Source organism: Larus michahellis, chromosome 3 (genome assembly GCF_964199755.1).
Source record: "Larus michahellis chromosome 3, bLarMic1.1, whole genome shotgun sequence".
NCBI classification, from domain to species: Eukaryota; Metazoa; Chordata; class Aves; order Charadriiformes; family Laridae; genus Larus; species Larus michahellis.
The window spans coordinates 31,197,438-31,220,574 of record NC_133898.1 but is presented as its reverse complement, the minus strand read 5'-3'; the positions used below and the strand labels follow the sequence as shown (position 1 = coordinate 31,220,574).

Sequence of the window (23,137 nt, the reverse complement as noted above, 5' to 3'; positions counted from 1 at the left end):
CAAGGGACTTCCAAAACCAAACTTTTATTCAATAAGTTATCTTTATGTATAAATAGTTAATAGAATACTGACAGATCAAAGGTTAATAATTTTCTTTATTCCTAGCCTTGAAAAATAAAATTAAATAGCAAGCACTTTTCCTTCATAAAAATAAAAGCAATACAGTTGCTTCTGTGAGGTGGAGGGAAGAGCTTTGAAGAAACATTTGTTCCAGTTTTCAAGAAAATGCAAAGCATGCAGAACACCGTATACTGCAATGCTCCAGCCAAATATAGACAATAGACAGGCTGAGCGAGTTGGGGTTGTTCAGCCTGGAGAAGAGAAGGCTCCAGGGAGACCTTACAGCAGCCTTCCAGTACCTGAAGGGGGCCTACAAGAAAGCTGGGGAGGGGCTGTTTGCAAGGGCATGCAGCAATAGGATGAGGGGCAATGGTTTTAAACTAGGGCAGGGTAGGTTTAAATTAGACATCAGGAAGAAGTTCTTCACAATGAGGGTGGCGAGGCACTGGCACAGGTTGCCCAGAGAGGTGGTGGAGGCCCCATCCCTGGAGACATTCAAGGCCAGGCTTGATGAGGCTCTGAGCAACCTGATCTAGTGGAAGATGTCCCTGCTTACTGCAGGGGGGTTCGACCAGATGGCCTTTAAAGGTCCCTTCCAACCCAACACATTCTGTGATTCTATATCTAGCAACATTTCCTCTTCTGCTTCACAAAGAAATCAGCTCAATCATTACTGCTACGAACTGATGTTAATGAAATTCTTCCCCATAAAGCTGCCAACTGTTTGCTGAAGTAGTTGGTATCAATTCTACTAGTAATTTCAGTATATGAATGCATTTTAAAAGTTTCCCTGCACTACTGACTGTAAATATTAAAACTATCCCATTCAGAATAGTCCCCTCGTGGGTAATTACTGCGTTAGGCTGAACTTCAGACTTTTCACCTATATCTAAAAATGCTCCAAGCTTGGAACGTTTTGGCTGTTCTTATTAAAATTCTCAACTAATACATGACATTACATAATCAGGCCTGCCTTACCACAGATGCTACTTTTCAAAGGCAGAGAAGTTTGCAAACGTAACACAGACTTTTGCAAATATCCTACTTCCTTTCAATACTGTAGTAAACTTAATTTCCTCCTCTTTAAAGTTCCGGCATATCACTTTTCTTTGGAAGCACGGAAAGACCGTGCTTCATTCTCCTTTGCTCTAGGTACATTCCTAAAAGCAGCAATATAAGCAGCTTTATAAAATTGGAAGAATGCGCAGAACTCCTTCACAGCAAAATACCCATGCTTCTCTTGAAATGTGTCTTGGAACTGCACACCAAAATAAACGTCTTGGTTTTTTCCCATGGTACGATCAAATATATATAGGTACACATGGGAAAATACTAGCTCTTGGTCTATTACTTAAATCCACTACATAAAACAATCTTCTTATAGTCAAGACTAACAAGACTAACAATCATTCTGTAAGCAACTTTCTACATCTGTATCTTTGTTAAAAACAGAATAAGGTGGTGAACTTACATGCTAAGAGAGTACAAAAGTGACCCTGTACTGCCGAAAGAGATGAGACTGTCCAGTGAGCTGCGGCAAATCTTGTTAATGATGTAAGGCAGTCATCCTTTAAAAACAAAGAAAAAGAGAAACTGTCACAGTTCAAATTCCTCAATATGAAAATATCTTTGGACTATGCTCTGAAAGCATTCTTTTCAGGCCCCTCAGCTGGAGTTTATGGAAGCAGTTTTGAGTGTTTAAGTATATAACAATGATAACCATGTTTATGCAAACATACAAGTTCCCTTCAGTATTCGTATTTTGACTGTTACCATGAGAAACCCTGGCCTTATTAAACTACACATTTATAGAAAAAGAAAAGTTATTTTTACATAGATTAATAATCAGATACTGATCGACTATACAGTAGGATTCAACAAATAAAACTATCAAATAACTGTAACTTAAAATTTAGATATTTTGCATTAAAGAAGCAGAATTCCCTCTTTTTCTGCTGATTCAGAGAGGAACTGCTATTTGATCCTTACCTGTCGACAAGGTAAATGACCAAATAATGGTTTATCTTCATCAGCTAAAATTCGTTCTGAAAGAAAAAAACAAAAAAAACAACCCCCAAAATATTTCAATGCCGTGAATTTAACTAAATTCTGAAATTCACATATAAAGGAGCAAAATGAATACATCAGTACCTATAGTCTGTATCGTGTAAGCACAGCTTCCCCAGCACATTATAGGTACACGTGGATCTTCTTCATTTGGATGAACCTTCAAGCCTACTTTGTATGTTGCTGTACCAAAAGTTGTCAACATCTCTTTTATGCTCTCAGAATAAGGATTCCTGAAACAAAGAAAACAATATTACTAATTCAGTTTTTTCTCCACTGGCAGCACAGTACTTTTAATCACAAGCATCCAACCCTATAGCTGAACACCTGGATTTTAAAACTTTAAGTGAGAACTCCAGTATACTTCTTTGGATCTGGTATTCTGTAACCTCTTTTCTGTGACAGATACACTCCCAATTATTTTTTGATTATTTGATTGGAACCAATCTCATTTTTTAGCGTTAAGAATATCCAGTCTTCAAACATAATACAGTTAAGACTAAATTAAAAGAATTGCACGTGACTGATGGAAAAATGTCATCAGCTGGGATAGGTGTCTTGCATTTCTGTGTGCAGTTGGCAGATAAATGTCTGTATCACGGAATGAATTTCATTAGTTTCTCCTCAAGTGAAGAAGGGGTAGTCTCAAATACAAACATAACATAGTAGCTGAAATTACATATTAACATACACTGCATTCCGTAGTCCTTCTTGATGTTTTACTTGTAGTGCTGAGCTACAACGGTGAGTCCTTCATCCAGTTACAAGTAAATGGGGAAAGAAAGCTTAATCCTGATGCTGAAATGTATACAACAGCAGCATCGTCTCTGCACATCCATGCATCACATTTGCCTCTGAAATTCTACTGCATTATTTACTACTTGTGGGTTGGACTTCAATACCATCATCATAATAGGATCAACTTTTCTAATTAAGGCAAAATCCACATTTTTGCCTTAATTAATGAGATCTTATAGCACAGAAGTCACATTCTATCTCCATGTTACCATTTAATGATGACGTTTTAATGATTCATTAAGATGTAAATACATACTTCGGTTTGAAATCTGGTCTAAATCCTTCAGGTAATTGCAGCTGATCCATTTTTTCTGAATTAGCAGAATTGCCTGTAGAAACAAGAAGTAATAAAATATCCATTATTCACCCATACATCATTTTTACATCATAAAAAGGCGCAGGAACACATCACCAGAAAATGAAATTCCAAGCTACTCTTGCCATTTTTGCCACCATCTCTCAAGTGCACTGTGGTAAGACCATAATAGTCGGTCTTTTTCATGAACTGGAGTTGTTTAGTTTGGAGAAAAGGAGGATGAAGGGAGATCTTATTGCTCTCTACTACCTGAAAAAGGAGGTTGCAACGAGGTGGGCGTCAGTCTGTTCTCCCAAGTAACAAGTGATAGGATGAGAGGAAATGTCTTCAAGTTGTGCCAGGGAGGGTTAGACTGGATATTAGGAAAAATTTCTTTACCAAAAGGGTTGCCAAGCATTGGAACAAGCTGCCCAGGAAGTGATTGAGTCACCATCCTCCCTGGAGGTATTTAAAAGATGTGTAGACGTGGCGCTTAGGGACACAGTTTAGTGGTGGACTCAGTAGTGCTAGGTTAACAGTTGGACTCAATGATCTTAAGGGTCTTTTCCAAGCTAAATGAGTCTATGATTTCTACGTACAAATATACACATTTCTTCAGACTTACTTGCACCATCTTCATTTTGAAGTAAATACAGCGCTTTTATCTGTTGGGATATTGTTTTGATCCACTGAGCTAGGTTTGGTTGGCCTGAAAAGTCTAACCTGTCCAAAAATATATATAAACAGAATACACACATTAGTTAAGAACAAACTACATATAGATTCAGTATTTCATAGGCAGTCCCTATTCTCCTGTGTCTCAACAGGCTCTTTCTTTGTCGCCCAGATATTTCTCTATCTTCAGTCCTTTTCCTGCAGACTTCACTGTCCTTTCACACTCTAAAATTCCACGCTATACAATAACCAAGGAAGGTCCATCAGCCAAAATAAGCAGGCAAGCAATCCATTTGAGATTATCAAAACAGAAGACAATAAACATTTTGAAAGGGGGTTTGGGGGCGTGGCTTGTTTGGGATTTTGTGGTTTACGTTTATTGAGGACACGTATAAGGCAAACAGACCTGTTAAACAAAACTCTTGGCGGAGGAAGCAGAGGAATAACAGTGTTGCTTAAGCATTCACAAAGCGGGCAAAGGAATTCACCATTTTCTACATCATAACTTGTGTGTACTCGTAACCTTTGTTGTCTTCGTTGCTCTTTCGCTTGGACAGCATCAAAATACCTTTAGAAAAGAGCAAGATATTAGTGGCAAATTATTAAAACATTATTTTAACATATACATTAATAAATTCTCATGAAGACACTGTTTTGCCTTTTCCCAAATATAGATAAGAGAATTATCTGAAGCAAAAAGCTCTACCCTCTGACTGATAAAGCATTACTAACTGCAGGCTATCCCCAGTTTTTGGCAGCCAAAATTCCCTTAAGTGCTAAAGTTCACTGGGCTGTTAAAATCACGTTTAGGTCTGAACTTTAGCAATTTCTATTTAGGGAAAAAAAGGGTGAGGGCAAGAGGTAGAGAGATTGTTGAAGTATTTAAAAAAATAAAATTCTTAAGTTTTACATAAAGTTTTAAGGGAGGTGCCATGAGCGTTATCCATGTGCATATTCCATTACAGACCACAACTGAGCAGCAATGGGAAAAAAATGGTGGCTGATGTCTGAATCCCGTATCCAAAAGTAACTGAATTCACTGCTTTGCTAAACGTAACTGCGATTCCAGAAGCCACTGGGATGGTTTAGAGGGTGCCCGACAATGGCCCAAAAAAGGTCTGAATACAGGCATCTAAGGACATTTCCAGGAGTTAACGGCAACCACACAGGACTGTACCTGAGCTACACAAGAAGATGAAGAACACATCTTCGAGTGAGCAGTGATATCAAAGACCACAAATGAAAGGTGCACTAGGATGACCACACAGTTACAGCCAAGGAATCTCTGGGAGCTCCCAACAGTCTTCACACACAAGGCAGAATTTGAAACCAGGCACTTCAGGAGCCATGCCAAGGACCATAGCACAGGCCTAATCAAAGCCACAGGCTTGAATGGTTTGTGTTTGTCACATGGCATTGGCACCATACAGCACTAAGCATGTTTACCCTCCTCCAAAAACTCAAAGAATAAAAATAACTGAAACAGGTTTTACAAAAAAACTAAGGATAAAATAGAGTTTACGTTGAAGATTAACTTCAAATAGATCACAGATGTTTCTACTTCAAATTAAACATGATGAAGGAATTAAGAGTGCAAGGGAGACACTGCCGTTTAAAACTTGAGTGAAGAGCACAAGAAACAGGAACATGTCTATTACTGAACTGTAAAAAAAAAAAAAAACCAAACAAAAAAACCTGGGCTTCAGTGTTCAGACAGATGTGCACCACAGAGGATTATGCATAGGGATACAAGGGATACACAACCAAAGGGAATAAAAGCTGCCATGTGTGGCTTTGGATTCTTCTTTACCGAGATGACAGATAGTAAAAGAAAATTACTTTGAACATGTTTACAGTATTTATTAAAATGATTTCTACCTTTTTCTTTTTTCCACAGAAGAAAGCTGTTTTAATCTCTCAATGACATTCCTTTTCAAATTTACTACATGGTAGTAATTTTGCCATTAAAATTAATGCCATTAGGCAAACCAATGGCATGACATGCTGTTTGGACAAAACACTTAAATGTAGCTTTTTACCTTTGCCAACAATGAGCATGCATAATATGTCCACAGCTACCCGTGTGTGTTCCACATGACAGATCTGGGTGCATGAATAACGGGTCATACTTTTCTGTATTTAAAATAAAACAGAACATCTCTGAAATAAACATTTATCAAAAGACTTAGCTGCAAACAAAGGTCACCACATTCGTGTTGTTATTAAACTTTATCACAACTCATTTGATGAGGCATAGAACATATTAATAATCCACAACAACTTAAACTATTAAGATAATTTACAAGTATGACGTAGTTTTGTTTTGAGCGTCTGTACTGTACTTAAGACTTCAAACCAAGCTTTTGGAGGTGCTGGGCCCTAGTAAAAGTCCCCAGGATCTACCCACAGTTGTGGTGGTTCAGTACCATTAAACCATGAATCTAAGAACATTAATCTTCAGAGTGACAGTGCAAAATGATTCCGTGGCAGAAATCTGCTATGTGTTTACGTATACAGAATCCAGAGAAACCTCTGTAACAATGCCATTGACCATTGTGATCTGTTTCACAAAGGTATCCAAATCCAAGCATTTTTTATTATTGCTAAGAGACATTTCAGATCATATAACTGAGAGGAAGGAAATATGTATCTTGTGCCTTTACAGCACTACATCAACACCTCCTCTCTCTATAATGTTAAAGGAATAGTTTAAGAACAAATACTTCTGATTTTAAATGTTTTTTAATAGCTACAAATAATTTGTCATAAATGGCTGGCAGAACATTTAGATAATGCTATGCAGTGATTTTACATTATTTAGAACACACAATTCTACCTCACTAAAAACATGGGAGTTTTGCCACTGATAACAATGAAGTCTTTCACAATTATACAGTTAACATAAGGCAACGTTACGGTCTGAAAAGAAAGCATGCGGCTGTTACAGTGACTCCGACATTCATTAATATTAAAAACAACCATGAACACTACTTACCAGGGTCTGGAATAATTTTGTTTCTATTTTTAGACAACACAGTTGATCGCTGAATAAACGCTGCCAAGACCATAGCCCTGCTGTCCACTTTAACTTCTTGTTCCTCCTGACACAATATACACATAACAACCTGTCTGTGTTCAGCTACTCTAGTTTGCTCTGGTCCCAAGGCTGTGAGTTTTGCATCTGAAATTACAGGGCTAGAATATCCAAAGAACACTAGTGAGCAAATTATTTGAAAAACATTACAAATCAGATCATCATTTAAATGCGATTAAGGAGCTTTTTAAGCTTTATGATAAATGCTTTCTGATAGTTTTGGCATTTATACAACAATTCCTATCCCTCCAGAAATAGAACATACTTTCCAGAAAAAAATTCATACTCTCCCAATAGCGGCCTCACAATAATATTACCCACTCCAGTTTAACATAGAAACTGCATCTGCAACCCTTCACCATCAACATCCGTTAAGTGCCTGACATAAATTCTGAAAACACTCTCCATTTCCACACAAAACCATTAGCTTCAAGTCATATTTCCAGCTACAAGCAGATTTTCTTCCAGACCCTCAACAGACATATAATGAGTTATTTCCAAATTACTATGTTTAACAGCATAGTCTCTTCAGTATTATTAAAATTTTAATGGACGATTCTATATAAAAAATTATTTGCCTGTTTATGTTGAGCACTATAAGGACGGGATGAGCAAGGAATCAATATTTACCCCACCACCTTGACAGAAAGCAGGAGGAAAGAATTCCATATACTGCTGCTTTTTTGGTGTCAAAAACCCCTTATGAATCGTTTTCCATTAAGGCCAAAAAAAAAGCGCTTTTTAAAGCAGTAATAATAGGACAATCTGATGTAAAAGTTAAAGGAAAAAAATTTAAATGAGATTCCTTTACCTATTTTCACGTACTCCGGAGGTTGAAGTATCTAGCTCCTCCAAAGTTTGCTGAAAGAGTTCTTTGTTTTCATTAATGAAGTGTCGTTGCATCTCAGACATCTGGGCCATGATCTTTTCCCTGCGCAGTCTGGCAATCTCAGCTTTTCGCTTCCTTTCAGCTTTGTCTTTATCACGTGAACTCTGAAATTGTATTGTTCACTCAGTCATTTTTAAAATCTTGTTGGAACAGACAATTTGTTTTAGCTACTGCTACGCGTAACTAGTACTAACTTCCAAACAATGAAAGCCTCATAAAAAGACAAATGACAAGTCTAACAAAAAGTTATTTTGTGCCCCTTTTTTCTGTAGCTCATGTTCAATACAGGTAGAACTGGAGATCCAGAAGGGTACCTTCTCCACCTCAACCTTTAACTGTATTTTGTTTTTCTCTTCCCTTTTAGCATCCGTAAGATAAAAAGGTAAGTGACAGGCCTCTAGTGCTGCTCTTCCTCCATGTTAGGTGTATTCCTAAACGTACTATGGTGCTCCAAGGTCTTTGTGTAGTATCTAGAATGTCATGTCGAGATAAATGAATCAGCAGAGTCTATCTGGAATGACCCATGTGGTAAATACCATTTCTTTTAACATCTTCCCAAGGAGTCTGAAATTATGGGAAGAGCAGAATCATTAAATGCCGTGATCAGTACTACAAACAGTTCTAAGCAGTAAACTTGCCAAAGATTTGGAGACTGCAATATATAAAGCAAAGAAAAATAGTCCAGGGACTCTCCCAATACGTCTTCCAAACAAATGGGTTTGATCTATAAGCTGTGAGACAGAATTTCAGAAATCACTGATGTTTCCCATTCTCGATATAGAGCTGCAGTTAGAAATACAGTCCTTTGCTAGTCACAACCCAGATCTGTCCCAGATCGGCTAATTGTTACAGCTTGCTTTTACCTCCTCCATAATATTTCCTTCTGTCTCGGCCACAGGACTCGTAGAAGAGCTTTCTCTTAATTTCTTAATAGTATTAAAAGTCTGTAAGAAAAAAAAAACAAAACACCACCACTTAATTTGTTTGTGACATGTGGATGTAACTGTGTATACTATAACACTGTCCAGACAATAAGCAGCGTTGGATTCCAGAAGAGGAAAAAAGTAGGTACAACAAATCAACATGGGAAATTAGGAAATCACAATATAATTACAGAAGTTTCAAAAATCTTCTTTCCGTGATTTTCTGCAATTATATAAAACAGATTTACCTTCAATATCCATCTGATCATGTCCTTGTGCACTTCCAGATGAGGTGCATTTTGCAACGTTTCTAGCATAGCTAGTATACTAGGGGAATTACTGGGTGCCTCTCCTGGTTCTGAGAAAAAAAAAATATGACAACTGATTATACTGTTACCTGACAAACTAATCATTCACTAACATTAAAAACAACAAAAAACCAAAAACAGACACTTGCATATGTTCAGCAGCTGAAGAATTCCTTCAATAAATAGGCACAAAAATGCAACTTTCATTCCCCCTCCGCACATTTTCATGAACACCCTCTAAATCCCAAAAAGTTAGAGGAAATATTCTTAAAAGTCTTGCTTACTGACTATATTTTGTTACAAGACAAATGCACTGTATGTGCTCCCTGCTGTTTTCATCTTGGGAGCTGGAATGTAGAACTTCCGATATTTTATTTTCCACCTATTTTAAATGGAAGAGTCTTAGGAACTTCCATGTCTTAGCAAAACTAGAGCCACTAGTCAGAAGATACAAAAGAGAGTCAAGATTGAAAGACCATTTAAGAACACAACTACAGTTTTTGCAATTGTAGTATCGTATCATGTACAGTAATCTTTGTAAAGACGCTCCTTAAAGATACTAAGAATCATCATAATAATTAAGTTATTCAACTTTTGGATATCTCCTCTAGAAAAGGCCTTTTAGTATTGCTACTATCATAGAATCTACACGTATGTAAAGTACATATGTGTAGTCAGCTTGGTAAAATTGTGATGGATAAACAAACATACTCTTCTGGTAAATACTGTTTCCGAAGAATAAAATCTGAGATACTGGCATTTTCAGTTATTTATTGATATACATTTGAAAAGAAAGGCATACTTGATATTTTCTGAGTGAAGGTAAATGTTACAACATTCTCCTCACTGAGATTCTCCAGATGTTGTTTTTCTTCTTGTAGTGCCATGCCAAGCAAATGCAAAACCTAGGTAAAAATTATAAATTTTAGTTCTTTTCTTAAGTAAGTCATATAATCTCTTTATATAGTTTGTGTAATTCATTAAGAGACAAGGAAGTCATACAATAAAACTATATGATAAGAATGTATTTGGAGTTACTTTGAAGTTATTTCTCTATATATAATCCCAAAGTTACATTACACAGGAGTAACAGCGTTTGTTTACAAACTCTTGAAACTTTGCCAGATAAAAAAAACCCCACATTACACCACTTATGTCTTTCTGTTTGCTGTCTTGTCTAGTGAGTGAGAAGTCAGCGGTTCTTAGCTTTCTCCCTAGCAATTGCATGTTATTATCACAAGTCTCTGGACAGAAGCGTGATGCACACTTTAAATCCTTTTTATGTACAAAATTTAATTGACAAAAATTTAATTATTAAACTAAATTTATTCTAACACTCCAGAAACACATTTAAAAATAATGTTAGCTTTTAGGTCAGTAAAAAGCTGTAATCTCCTTGAACTTAAAAACTGAAATCATCCTATTTGGCACTAAAATGGTCCAAATAGCATTTTAAAGCTGAAACACTTAAATCTTCGTGTTGAACTCTGTCATGTGGAATCAACCAACTGCTTTTGCCACCCCATACAAATTGGCAGGATGCTCTAGACAAAAAGCATTGCTGAATGCCTGGAATCAACACCGAAACCCATGTAAGGAAAGGATAATCACTGGTACATCCGTAGCAGAACTGGAACGCAATGGTCTAAGCATCTACAGAAAAAGTGGTAAAACCTGATTTGAGACTTGAAGGTTTTTTAATTTTTTTTTTAATTAGTAACAGTCAATTTTTCCTCAGTCTACCACATCTGTCTAAGAAAGTCTCATCAGATACGGGCCACCTCTTCCAAATGTCTCATATCAACCTTTGCATGGTGCTTCCAAGACGAGAGTGGTTGACTTGGGAAAGATGCAGTCCAAACGCATGGCACCCGCGAATACAGAGTGCCATGCGAACAACACAGAGGTACTCAAATGGCTGAGCATGTTTTAGCTCAGTTTCAAAAAAATAAAAATAAAATCTTATTCTGTTCAAACAGTTATTCCAAAGCCTAGCATTCTCACATTACCTAAACGTAATACATTCTTCAATTTGTGATTTATGGTAGTGATATATTGCCCCGTTTTTAACTTATTTTTTGTTATACAGAATTGTTTATACCAAGTAAACAACCCAAATCTATAAACCCACATTAAAATGCTAAAGTACATATTCCTTCCTTTAGCATAAGCATAATTTTAAATAAGGAAACATACCCTTTGCAGCATGGACTCTGACCAGGCATAGCCATTGTGTTCTACTGCCCACTGCAGTATAGTTCCCATAATGCACAGCATGACATCAGATTGCAGAATATTAACCAGACTTGCAAAAAGCGGGCAGAAAGGAGGAAGAGCTGGTGGCGGAAGTGCTGAAAGGGAAATTTGTGTGTTTGACATTTCAGCATCTCTAAAATTTGCAACACCCATATAAAATGTCTGACTTTCAAACAGCTTAACAGCTTAACCCAAGACAGTACACAGTTGCTTGATAAGTAGTATTACAAATAACAGGCTGTAACATCCAACATGGCTTGCATGTCACAGAAAAGCCAAAGGAATAAGCTGTTCAGAAGGCTAGTTCCATGACAGATCAAATTCCTGTCTATAACTAGGGTGACATAAAGGAAATTGCTGTATTTTTGACCAATTTCTTTCTGGCTAGCCCAAGAATAGGATGTTAGTCTAAGTGTCAGGGCAACATGTAGTCTTATAGGACCTTCCCTCTTCTCCCATCTTCTCTCAAAGAGAAATACCTGTATCTTCTCTGTTCTGTCTTTTCAACTTTCTTTGTGCTTCCTCTGCCTGAAATAGAAAAATTATTCAGTTTTATTACTCAGAATTATTTATTACTCAAACCCTGTACAAATATAAAACTAATAAAGAGCATTCATGTTTTATTACATTGTTACTCGTTTTTCCCCTTTTTCCCAGCATTAAATAAAAAAGAAAGCTTCCATGTCTTTTCAGTTTGTCTTACATTCTACTTGTAAAGTAGGGCATGCAACTTCAAAATTAATCTTTCATCTTAAGCCAGCCTTTTTCTAGCATGAAATTGTAAGACAAGTCTGAGCTAAAATGATAATTTCCATAAAGGTAAGTGAAAACACAGATTGTTTAAATACTTTCAGTAAAAAAAGATGTGAGAGAACCCACAGACAAGCTCCCAAAGGCCCACTGATTTCAGCAGCTTTGTATAGGGTACAGGATCTGGCGGCAGAAAAATCACCCTAAAATCTTGGGCAAATGTTTTAACATTCTCAAATAAATTAATTTTTAAAAGTTAACTTTTAACCAGCTGATAATACTTCTTCACAGAATTAAGCTTTGGAAAAAAGCCAAAAGAGACACAAAATACAAACCAGAAAGTTAAACTACTAGATACCTTTGATTGCTCTGCCCTTGAAAAGTGATAGAAATACAGATTGAAGTTTCTGGCACATTCTGGTTTTAATTCATACAGCCCTCTGCCTGTTAATCCAGGTTTCCTACAAAAAAACAAACAAAAAAATCCCTTATGTTCCTTGGTTATTAACATACGAGCATACATAGTTAACTAGGATGGCTAAAAACCATGGCTCAATAGGCATTCCAGAAATCAAGTAATAGTATTAAGAGTGATGGACATGAGTAAAGCCATGGGAAAACACCATGACCCAGCCCCCTTTCTTCTCTTCTCTCATTTTCACTAATTTACATAATCCATTTTTAAAGTTGAAATATTAGAATAAGGGGAAACATACTTGAAACATGCCACTTCTTCAATCACACTTTCCATTCCTGTCTCTCTGTTCTCCTACATTGAGTGAAAAGGAAAGACAGTGTGTTACTATAGCTCCTGGATTAAACACATTCAAATATCATACAACACCAGATAAACATACAATATGAACGTAGTACAAAGTCATTTTACTGGCACTGAAGAGAACGCTAAAGCATGTAACATGAAAATACATTCAGGAATCTCATCTCTGCAAAAGTATTTTTAAAAAAACATGCCATTTTAAGGGCGTAATTTTTACTGTTTTTCCCCGTCCTTATAAATTAGATGTAACAGTAACAGAAAAAAACTCTTAAGTTAGCTTACTCAATGTATATTAGAAATACACAGCCAATATTCTGTTTGGTTTTTTTTTTCCTAGGCCTTTAAAAATGAAATAAATATAGGCAAGGTAAAAAGACAAGTCACTGAAAAACGGTAGAACAGCGACAAAAGGCAGCAGGAGAAATCAGCTCAAATACGTAGCACTGCTTCACACACAAACTTCCTTTTAGTATTTCCATCCCCTTCCTGTAACACATACTCACAGCAGTTAACGGGCCAGGGAAAATGTATTAAAAAGACTGACAATACAATTTAGAGCTCTATCTTAAATCCTAGTTTGCTCTTGCACCCAACCTTAAATTATTTGTAAAAAAAAAAAAAAAAAAAAAGAAAAAATCTATAATTCTACCCTACAATTTGACTTTTCAAATTGTTTATGCTTAAAATACTTAGAAAAATGAGAACTATTTCAGAATTTATCATTAAAAGTACTACCAGTAAAGTAAAAGACTAACTTTTGAATTTTGACTGCCTTCGGAAATCATGTTAAAAGATTACTTCAGAAATATTCTAAAAAAAAAAAAAAAAAAAAAAAAAAAAAAAAAAGCAAGCATTGCTATCCTACAAAATCACTCATACCAGAATTCAGATAAATGCTTCCGTCCATGCAAATGAAGCATTTATGTTACACAAGTCATTATACTGTGTCTGATTCCATGTCTTTTCAATTACTGTTAGGCTTTAAAATACAACAACTTAAATTTCTGGATAGCTCCAACAACCCACTTCCATACGCCTATTCAGGATTTACAAGCAGACTGCAGAGACTGCTGGCCAGATGGCCTGATAAGGAACAGTATTAAAAAGAGAAAAGAGCTGAAGTTCTCAGGTTCTTGCCTCTTTCATGTTATTTCTCCTTCTATAGCTCTTTCCTACCTTCTCCATGACAACTATTAATCTGGACTGATGCTAACCTTACTTTTAGCATAATCATGCTGCTCCCATTACATCCGTAATGGGATGTATTCCATTAAGTGGAATAAACTTGCATAAGAAAAATTTTCAGCAATCAGCCTTATACAGCTGAAGCTGCTTTCCTCCCACCCACCAAGTTACTTACATCTTCAGGCAATGCCTTTACCAATTCACTGTGAGCCATTGGCCTGATGCTCAGCTGATGGATGATCTCTCGTTTGATTTCATCTGTTGCATTTACCTGTCCTATTCCAGGACTGAATCTTTCACCTACAAAAACAAAATATAACTTTTTTTTTTTTTTTAGGATTTTAAACATTTACTTCTCTTGTTTTGCAACTTGACGGAAAAGACTGGAAAATAAGTCTCTTGAGTGAAATCTAAATTTCATTACAATAATCTAAGCTAGTTTCAAGGCTTTACTCCTAAGAAGGACGTCAGAACTACAGGAAGTTCAAAACAGAACTGAACTTGAGATAACAATGAAGAATGCTCATTCCAGACCATTAAAGAGACTAAATTTTAAAAATTAATGTAATGTATTCTGAACTTACCAACAATCATTATAATGAGGTACAGCATCTCTTCTATAAGAGTGTTATTTTGTTGAACAACATCCTGAATTGAAATAAACAAAGAAAAAAAAGAATATACTTCTTTAATTAAGGGTAAAAGAATTATTCCATATGCTGAAAATATTTTTTCAGTGCTTCAAAACATTGGATTTTTCACCCTTAGCCCTCCCAAATTAAGCTACGCTGACAGGCAATCACAACTGCCTTAAACTTCTTAAGTAGTGCAAAAATTATGCATCAGTTTCTGACATTTACCAGTCTGACAGGTAAAAACCTTTATGTATATTTCATACTGGTCAAATGAAATTGAAGTAGGATAGGATTTCCTTTTTTATCAAGAAATTGCACAGTCTTGGTAACCAGCACCTGATAAAACAAAGTGGCAGATTTTCTATTGCAGTAGTACATAAAATACCTTGTTAGTATTTTCTGTGCTAAATCTTTTGCCATAGTCTGGAGTACTAAATATCTGATAAAGCTCAAAGCGACTCAGCATTATCATCAAGAAGTGATTTGGATCCATCATAGACACACCTGTCTATTAAAGAAAAAAAAATTATTATAAACATAAAATAGATTGGGTGTTATTATAGCACGTATGCATATTTATAGACAACGTTCACAGTATATTCTTTATGAAATTCATTCCTCTCTCTATCCCGGGCATGAAAATTTAATTACTTAAGTATACTCTCTTAGGACTCCAAAAACACAAGTGCCAGCACGTTTGACAAGCAGGATGCTATCCTTTATCAATAATTTCTAACGTCCTTTTAAGTGTAAAATATTTAGGGTTATTCCTTCTATTGCAAATACTCTAAATACAATTCAATGAAAGACTTTTGGTTGGTTGATTTTGTCTCTGCAATCCTGTTCCTGCTGGCTCAACTTTTAGAAGGCATAATATCACTTAGTATATAGCACGTAAAGATTTTAAACATGAATTCCAATCCTCAAAACAAAAGCTGAAGACTTCAGCAAGACTTCCCAGACCTTCCTGGAAGGAAGAATACTAATGTTTCAATGTAGCCACAAACATTTACTTCCATTTCTGAAAACTATTGACCAACTTTTTTTTTTCCTGTTTCTTAAACAATGTATCGAAGTTAGCCAATTACAAATATTCGTCGTTAGTTTACTATGGGGACTATTAGTTTGCTAATGGGACCATCTTTAAGACAGAATAATTTCCAACAAAACTGAAGGATATCTACCCAAATGGACTGCTACAGATAATCATTAAAAATTAGGGGCAGATGAAGCCTCAGGGAATTATGTCTGAAAGCCAAAGTAACTCAGGATGTATGCATCATATTGGGTGTTGCTAATTCTAGCTAAGATTTGAGGGACTTCCTGAGAAAACACTTTGCCATCCAGGTGAACTATGCGTCCCAAGCTGCAAATTTTAGTTTTCATCACTCTCAATGTTGAAGTAATGCATCAGACCTCTCTGTGTCAGAGATAAGTAGACTGCCAGATTTGTAAAATTTCTTCTGAGGGAAAAAAAAAATAAATAGTCAAACTACTATATGTGGTTCCACTTTCTATCCATCATTTTAGATGCCAACTTTGAAGGGAGGGAGGAGAGACAACAGATACATTAAGTATATTACTGAAGACCTGCAGACTCACACAACTGCCAGTACAGCACAACCCATTAGTGAAACTATTACATTCTTGAAGATGTAGCACAACGCGTGTGTTACACAGAAAATTCTGCACTTTCCACAGTATATTTGAAAAACAAAGATAACAACAACAGTATTTCCTTTACAAATTACCCCATAAAGACACAGATACAATAAAAAGAAAAAAAGAAGTCCTTCCAAAATATTTGATTTTTTCCTTGACGTTTAAAGGTTCTGATGGAGCTAAAAACAAATGCACAAATATCCTGAAAATTCTTGATAAAAATGCAAGCTGGTACATATGATTACCTGAAGCATCACTATGTCCTTGTCAAACATCTCCCTCCTGCATTTCACATTATGATAGTAATAAATCTGAAACAAAAAACCAAACCACAATAATTAACAAACATATTTAATCTAAACCTATTTTCAATCTAGAAAAATAAACTTAGTTATACAGTATCAGTAAACAAAAAATGAATCTATGATTTGAAAAAAATTATACAAATACATTTGTATGCAAAAAGCATTTTTATGTAGCACAAAACAGCACAGTTGCTGGCTGGGTTGTATTGATCTAAGGTCTGGATTGCATAAACATAGAAGGAAAAACCTTGTTGACCTCTTTGAGCTACATTTTAATATATCTACTTCTTTAGCAATTAACCGTTCGAAATTCACAGGAGATAAAGCCCTTGCAGTTGGAGCAATGTTCTTTCTTTTCTCCATTAATTGCTCTTAATTATTTGAGACAAAAATCATCCAGGAATTGCAAGTTTCAGCAAAATGTTAATATTGTGATAGAACCATACTTAACCCAAACTGTCCTGGGAGTGAACTCAACAGTACCACACCAAGCAGTAGCAGCACCACAATCACTGCATGGCACTGAAATGCGGGAAAGGTTGACTCTACCACAATTAAGAAAATATCAAGAGGGCTGTCAAGTTTCTACCTGGGACTGGAAACAATTTTCAGCTAAAATTTCCTCTAGAGACACACCATTTCTCACCAGAATTACATGGAAGAGAGCTAGGCATGCCTTCCCTCTCTTCCCCACACTAATAATCCACACATAGATGCCCATCCCTATGTTCTGGGAAAATATACAAAAGGAGCTGGCTGAACACGAGCTCTCCTTTGCCAAAGAAAAGAGAAAGGAATTTCGGACTGTAGGAGCCACATTACCTAAACTAAACCAGGCTCTTAACTTCAAGATGCTGACAACCAGGGGAAATTAACACAGAGACATTTCTCCATCAAAAGCTATGCTGAAATTTCAGATTTGATGTGTGTCTCCAGTAATATGGGTGTTGCTGTAATTGTACATAAATAACACTCCTTTTGCTTTAATAATGACAATGAAGGACATCGCCGTATAAAGATCCTTTAGGTTAAGAGGCAAGAAGTGTCAGAATATAATGTGTTTGAGCAGGTTAATTTAGCCTCCTAGTACACATGCATTGCAATTATCTAGTGAAGATAGCTTGTGGGAGGGAAAGAACTTCCTTGCAAATAAATCAAGTTAACACCTCACAGAACTAAATCCTATTTCTGTTGTAATTAATGTCTTGCTGAGAAAATCACTTTAGACAATCACCCTGGTGGGTGGCACTGACACTACCGTACCTATTTTATACTTGTTATGCTTGAAACACCCAAGACCTAATTTGTACAAACACAGAACATAAGTTTAGAGATGGATGGAGTAGTCTCCAGAAGCATGGAAGAAGTATGAGAGATAAAAGCCAAGAAACACTCAGTTCTACACTGGTTCTAATGCTTCTGTGTGGTCTTTGGACTTCAATTAATTTGTAAACATAAATAGTAATAATATCTTAATGGTGCACATTTTTATGTTGGAGACACTTTTATACGAAGGTGATGAATGCATTACCAAAGATGCACTGATCTAATTCTGCACTTCATGCTGCTGTTGGGCAATATACAGTAAAAAGGCTAGGAGTCACTAACTGCACTACACTAAAACTGCTTTATGCACAGAGCACTAAGTTCACTGAGTACTGCAGCAGTCCTGAAACAAAACAGCAACTTCTGACTAAGAAATCAAAGACTAGTTTAAAAGCATTCAAATGATGTGAGTGCTGGCATAAATGCCCACCTTAGACTGCCTTCCATAAGATACATGTAAGTGAAATTTGAAATAAATACAGAAAGGGGAGATTCTGAGGTCTAAAATTATCTTGGGGGAGTTCTATCTATTAGAAAACAGTGATTCTAGAGCTACTATGTACTTACCTGATTAACAAGAGAGAACCCATTTCTTCTCCACATCCCTGCATGCACCTGGGCACATAGGACTAGGCATCGTAGAGGATGTTCTATTAACATAGGTGGGCTAAGTTCACTCTGCATTAAAAAAATGCGATATTTTGATATATACAGAGAAGATAAAAGAAAATGGGACTGAAATGTAGAAGGCTAATATTTGTGTTCATTAAAATATTTTGGCAATAAAAAAGAGAAGCAAATGCAACACACGCATTACAAAAGTTTGATGAGCCTATTCACAATCTATCCAATTGTTATTGAGCAACTTTACATTCTGTCTTTGCCCCACGGAAGTACTCCACAAGGGATTTAATTTATTCCTAAAGACAGTAGGTTTCACATTTAAAAACATCAACTTTATCAATTTAGTAACACTGTCATTTGCTTTCTTTCATTCAAAGGTTAAATACTCTTATTTCAAAAGACACTGAGATTTCTTCACCCACTTACGTTTTCTCCTCTTTTAATTTATCTTATTCTTTTTAACTTCCCCTTAAAGAAACATCATATCAATAAGAACATGCAGGAAGAAAGAAACAGCTGGGGAAAAAAATTAGAACCTAGGCCAAGTGGAAGGAATCAGGTCCTGCCAGGAGTTCCTAAAATCAGTTTCTACTACAAGAAGGTGGTAATGGATGAAGAACAAAATACAAACCTTAAACCTGAGCCTAAAGTTATTTAAGAGAGCAATACTGACTGCTTATTCTCCAGTCATGAATATCTAGGTATTAATCTTTTAAGAGGTAATTTTATCTACTAAAGATAGAGATAGTCTCTCTGAACAGAATTCACAGCAAAAAGGTCTTTTGTTTTATTTAATAATATCCTACACTTACATGAGCAATTTCCCATTCAGCATTATTTAGATTTAATAAATATGCTACATTTAATTACATACCAGGGGTAGCAGCTCTGGAAACTTGTATGCCACTTCAGTTTTACTCAGCAAAACATGCAAGCCTACATATATACATGAAACAAAGACATAAACAGTATTGCACACAATATTTTATATCATTCAAATAGGACAAAAAAGGTCATCTAATTTACTATCAAACCATTTTCTAGACACAGCTACAAGTCTGCAGATTTGTCATCCTGGAGCTACACAGCTATTTCCTGAAGAAAAAACCCATACATTTTGGGAGAATTAAAGTTTTCTGATTGTATCTGTATAGAACTTGCATTAGAAGCGAGATTTTTGCCTTCCTTTTGACTCTGTCATGTCCCCTCAGTGACACCCAAGAGTCCTTGGTCTGTCAGGACAAATTATCAACAACAGATACCTCATCCTTTCTATCAGTCCTTAGAGATTTATAAAACACCTCAGGAATTATAATGAAAGCCCTAGAAAATACATAAGGGTTTTCTTTTTTGCTTTGTTTTAAAGCTACAACTGTTTTGCTTAAAGATTCAAACATTCAAAGTTATTTGAGTCTGGGCTGCAGTCAGCTCAGCTGCACAGTCAGTCATTCACTTCAATACCTGTGAATTTATTTTTATCATATGACTTTCTGATTCTGTAAACTAAAATTCATCAACCTTTTTTCAACACAACTGTTGAACAAGATAGTCACAATACAAAGAGAAAGACAGCTTAATTTTCTGGTAACACATCTGTTTGACAAATCTGTTCTCTAACAGAATGTTGATTAGTCTATTCAGTCTGACAGCTGAACATATTTCAAAACAGTCAACTACAGTCCAGATTTTGTTGCGTTTCTTTAGCATCACCTCAAGTGCCAAAAGCAGCAGTAACTGCCTACAACACACCCCCACTGACAAATCCAGAGGCATGAGACAATCTCCCCCAGGCCTGGAACGCTAAGAACTTATCCAGTGCTTGGAAACATTTAGCCTAGAGGCTATCAACAGCTAGAAAATAGCCAAATGCTATTCAAGCTCTAAACAAGTGTTATGTGGTTCCTTATGTATACACAAATACAAATCACATTTTTACAACATTTTTGACCTCCCGAAATATTTTCAAACTAGGTCATACCTGCAAGTAAACGAGAAACTGGGAGATGAATGCTAACTTTTTCCTGAGAAACACAGTATCTGATGGTCTCAACTGAATGTCCACACATACTGAGGACAATAGGCTGTTCTCCATCAGTAAAACCACTATGACACTGCATCAACACAGTCAGGCATTTCTTGTAAGCTTCAATTAATACTTTTTCCTAAAAGAAAGACCACAGTCTACAGAGATTATGGAAAAAACAGAGCTCTGCAAAATAATACAGCCAACGTAAAAGAGTCTGATGGGTTTGGGGTTTTTACCTTTATTAACAGTCCTGCAAAATTAAGAGAAGGAATCCAACAAAAGGACCTGAATTAAGGGGGGTACAGATTGCAAAACTCATACCAGCAAGTCCGATTAGAAAAAACACCCACTAGTATTATTTTTTTTTTGTAAGTGATATTATGGGAACTTTCTGAGCAATGATCATGCTAAGGCTAGTAAAACCTGCACGTTAACTAATAGTGACAAATTACAGCCAGCTCAAATGTTCAAGTATTCTAGGATCACTTGCTCCACAGCCATATTTTACCACGCTGAAGTTCTGTACTCCTAAAACTTGAAACACTTATGGAGTAGAAACCTGATTTATAATCAGGCAGCATTTGGTCGATCCACAGCCTATTCCTCTATTCCCTCTTCTCTGAAAATTGTGACGTTGAGAGTACTATGATGATCACAACTTTCAGATGTGTGATGGAACTCTCCCTGCAATATTTTTTAAAAGGCTTAATTACATTCTTATGAATTCGTTGGTTCAAGCCATAAAAGATATGTTTAAATACAGAAAAGATGCGCACTTGCTCAGAGAAGATCTCGGCTTATGGTGCAGTAATGTGTTTAGCTCAACTCTTGCACATAGTAATGTTTAGGTTTTTTTCCTCTTCATATATTCACATGGAAAAACAACTGAGAAGAAACTTACATCTAATGCACACCAGTCCTGCATCATTGAAATAACAAGTGTTAATTTCATCTGCAATGTAAATGCTGCTTCCCATTCTGGTTCCATTTCTATGTGTTGTCCTACTTGACGAGTTATTGGATCCATACCCTGGAACAAAAAGAATTACGCATTTCAACAACACCTCACTGAAATACATTGACAACATTAACATAAGTGGGAGACAGTGATTACCTGTCTTCATAAATACATTGTTGCTAGAACAGGAAAAAAGAAGCTTGGGACCATTTGAAAAGGAATTATATGCATTGAAATAATAACAAGAAAATGGAATGGGAATTGGAAGAGAAGAATACTGGGAAAGGAAAGGTTTTGGATACATGCTCTATTTATCATTAACACCTGCACAGATTTCAGTATTATGAGCAGTACAACAATGTTTGCCTACATACATTATCTTACACACACATTTTGGTTTTTGAATGAATACTCCAAAATTCAGTTAAGTACTGACTAAAGACTGGGTACTACACTCTTGGCATGCGAAGAAAAAAACCAGCATGATCTGAGGATTACAATATATTGAAGAGACTATCATAAACAGACTAACAAAAGCTAACTATTGAGAAAGGCACACTACTGAAGTACTGAAAAATGGGAGTGATTCTGACTTATACCTTACTGATCATACAGTCAATTTACCCTTGTAAAAGCTGCACTGCTTTTAAAATACTTCTCCTAAGGTAACATAGCACATGAAAAGGCCGGGGGCGGTGGGGGGAATGGGGAACAACAACAACACAGTGAAGACGTCTATTTGTATGTCAGGAACCACATATTCCTCAACACAAGGAGCAACTGCTGACACTTACGTAGTAAACCGAGCTCTCGCCATGAAAGTTGGTTAAGATGGACTTTCACTCACACAATTAATTGTGTCTTGCTACCTCTACAACTGCAAAATATGCTCAAAATCACATATTTTTTTTTAACCGCTCTTTTTTTTTTTTTTTGCCTTCTACAATGAACTAAATTTTAAAAAGTTAGGTGAGCTATTATGTTTCAGGAAAACACGGTGACTCCAAAAGTTATACTGCACTAAAGTTATAAAATGGAAAATACGTTAAATTTCTTCCATTTTTATATCATGATAGCTAACTTCCTACTTCAATTTTGCAAAATTTTGTAGTTAACAGATTTACATACCTGCATACATTTGAGTAATTCTAAGAATGCATCAAAACCCTCTAGGAACTTGTGCCTCAAGTCATCTGACCACTCAGTTGGCTTACTTATCAACACATACCTGGATAGATTAGAAAGACGCAAGTGTTAATTTTGTATTTTTTTCCCCCTCCTCAATTGATCAAATCAGCACATAGTTAATATACTTACTTGAGATCCAAAATAAGGCTCTGAACACGCCTGAATTTGAAAGCCTGCAGAGCAGTGTAACGTTCAAACTGAAACCTGCCTTGGATGTCACGGTGTCTTAAGTGGTCCATAAAAGTTTTGATGATAGTAGTCATAAGATTTTCTTCTGTTATTAGCATTCGAGCCTATGCCAAAGTACATTGAAATTCACTGTAATTAACAGGCAC

At 36.1% G+C, this 23,137-nt stretch overlaps 1 protein-coding gene across 4 annotated transcripts in view; it reads right to left on the bottom strand.

Annotated features, from left to right (window-relative positions):
- The window catches only part of UBR2 (ubiquitin protein ligase E3 component n-recognin 2), a 59,021-nt gene that overhangs the window by 10,990 nt on the left and 24,894 nt on the right, over nucleotides 1–23,137 (bottom strand). For 2 of the 4 annotated variants that reach the window (XM_074579542.1, XM_074579540.1), the window contains exons 12-37: nucleotides 22,932–23,095; nucleotides 22,743–22,842; nucleotides 21,558–21,686; nucleotides 20,609–20,792; nucleotides 19,505–19,566; nucleotides 18,574–18,684; nucleotides 16,621–16,686; nucleotides 15,099–15,221; nucleotides 14,663–14,726; nucleotides 14,254–14,378; nucleotides 12,832–12,884; nucleotides 12,474–12,576; nucleotides 11,845–11,893; nucleotides 11,306–11,460; nucleotides 9,912–10,014; nucleotides 9,050–9,159; nucleotides 8,742–8,822; nucleotides 7,801–7,982; nucleotides 6,891–7,090; nucleotides 5,935–6,028; nucleotides 4,302–4,463; nucleotides 3,846–3,943; nucleotides 3,182–3,254; nucleotides 2,212–2,360; nucleotides 2,050–2,105; nucleotides 1,532–1,628 (exon numbers count right to left, since the gene is read on the bottom strand). In XM_074579542.1, the coding sequence (XP_074435643.1) occupies nucleotides 1,532–1,628; nucleotides 2,050–2,105; nucleotides 2,212–2,360; nucleotides 3,182–3,254; nucleotides 3,846–3,943; nucleotides 4,302–4,463; nucleotides 5,935–6,028; nucleotides 6,891–7,090; nucleotides 7,801–7,982; nucleotides 8,742–8,822; nucleotides 9,050–9,159; nucleotides 9,912–10,014; nucleotides 11,306–11,460; nucleotides 11,845–11,893; nucleotides 12,474–12,576; nucleotides 12,832–12,884; nucleotides 14,254–14,378; nucleotides 14,663–14,726; nucleotides 15,099–15,221; nucleotides 16,621–16,686; nucleotides 18,574–18,684; nucleotides 19,505–19,566; nucleotides 20,609–20,792; nucleotides 21,558–21,686; nucleotides 22,743–22,842; nucleotides 22,932–23,095 (2,893 nt within the window). Of the gene's footprint in view, nucleotides 1–1,531; nucleotides 1,629–2,049; nucleotides 2,106–2,211; nucleotides 2,361–3,181; nucleotides 3,255–3,845; nucleotides 3,944–4,301; nucleotides 4,464–5,934; nucleotides 6,029–6,890; nucleotides 7,091–7,800; nucleotides 7,983–8,741; nucleotides 8,823–9,049; nucleotides 9,160–9,911; nucleotides 10,015–11,305; nucleotides 11,461–11,844; nucleotides 11,894–12,473; nucleotides 12,577–12,831; nucleotides 12,885–14,253; nucleotides 14,398–14,662; nucleotides 14,727–15,098; nucleotides 15,222–16,620; nucleotides 16,687–18,573; nucleotides 18,685–19,504; nucleotides 19,567–20,608; nucleotides 20,793–21,557; nucleotides 21,687–22,742; nucleotides 22,843–22,931; nucleotides 23,096–23,137 lie in introns of those variants that run through there. The other 2 variants (XM_074579543.1, XM_074579544.1) reach the window with 2 other exon arrangements.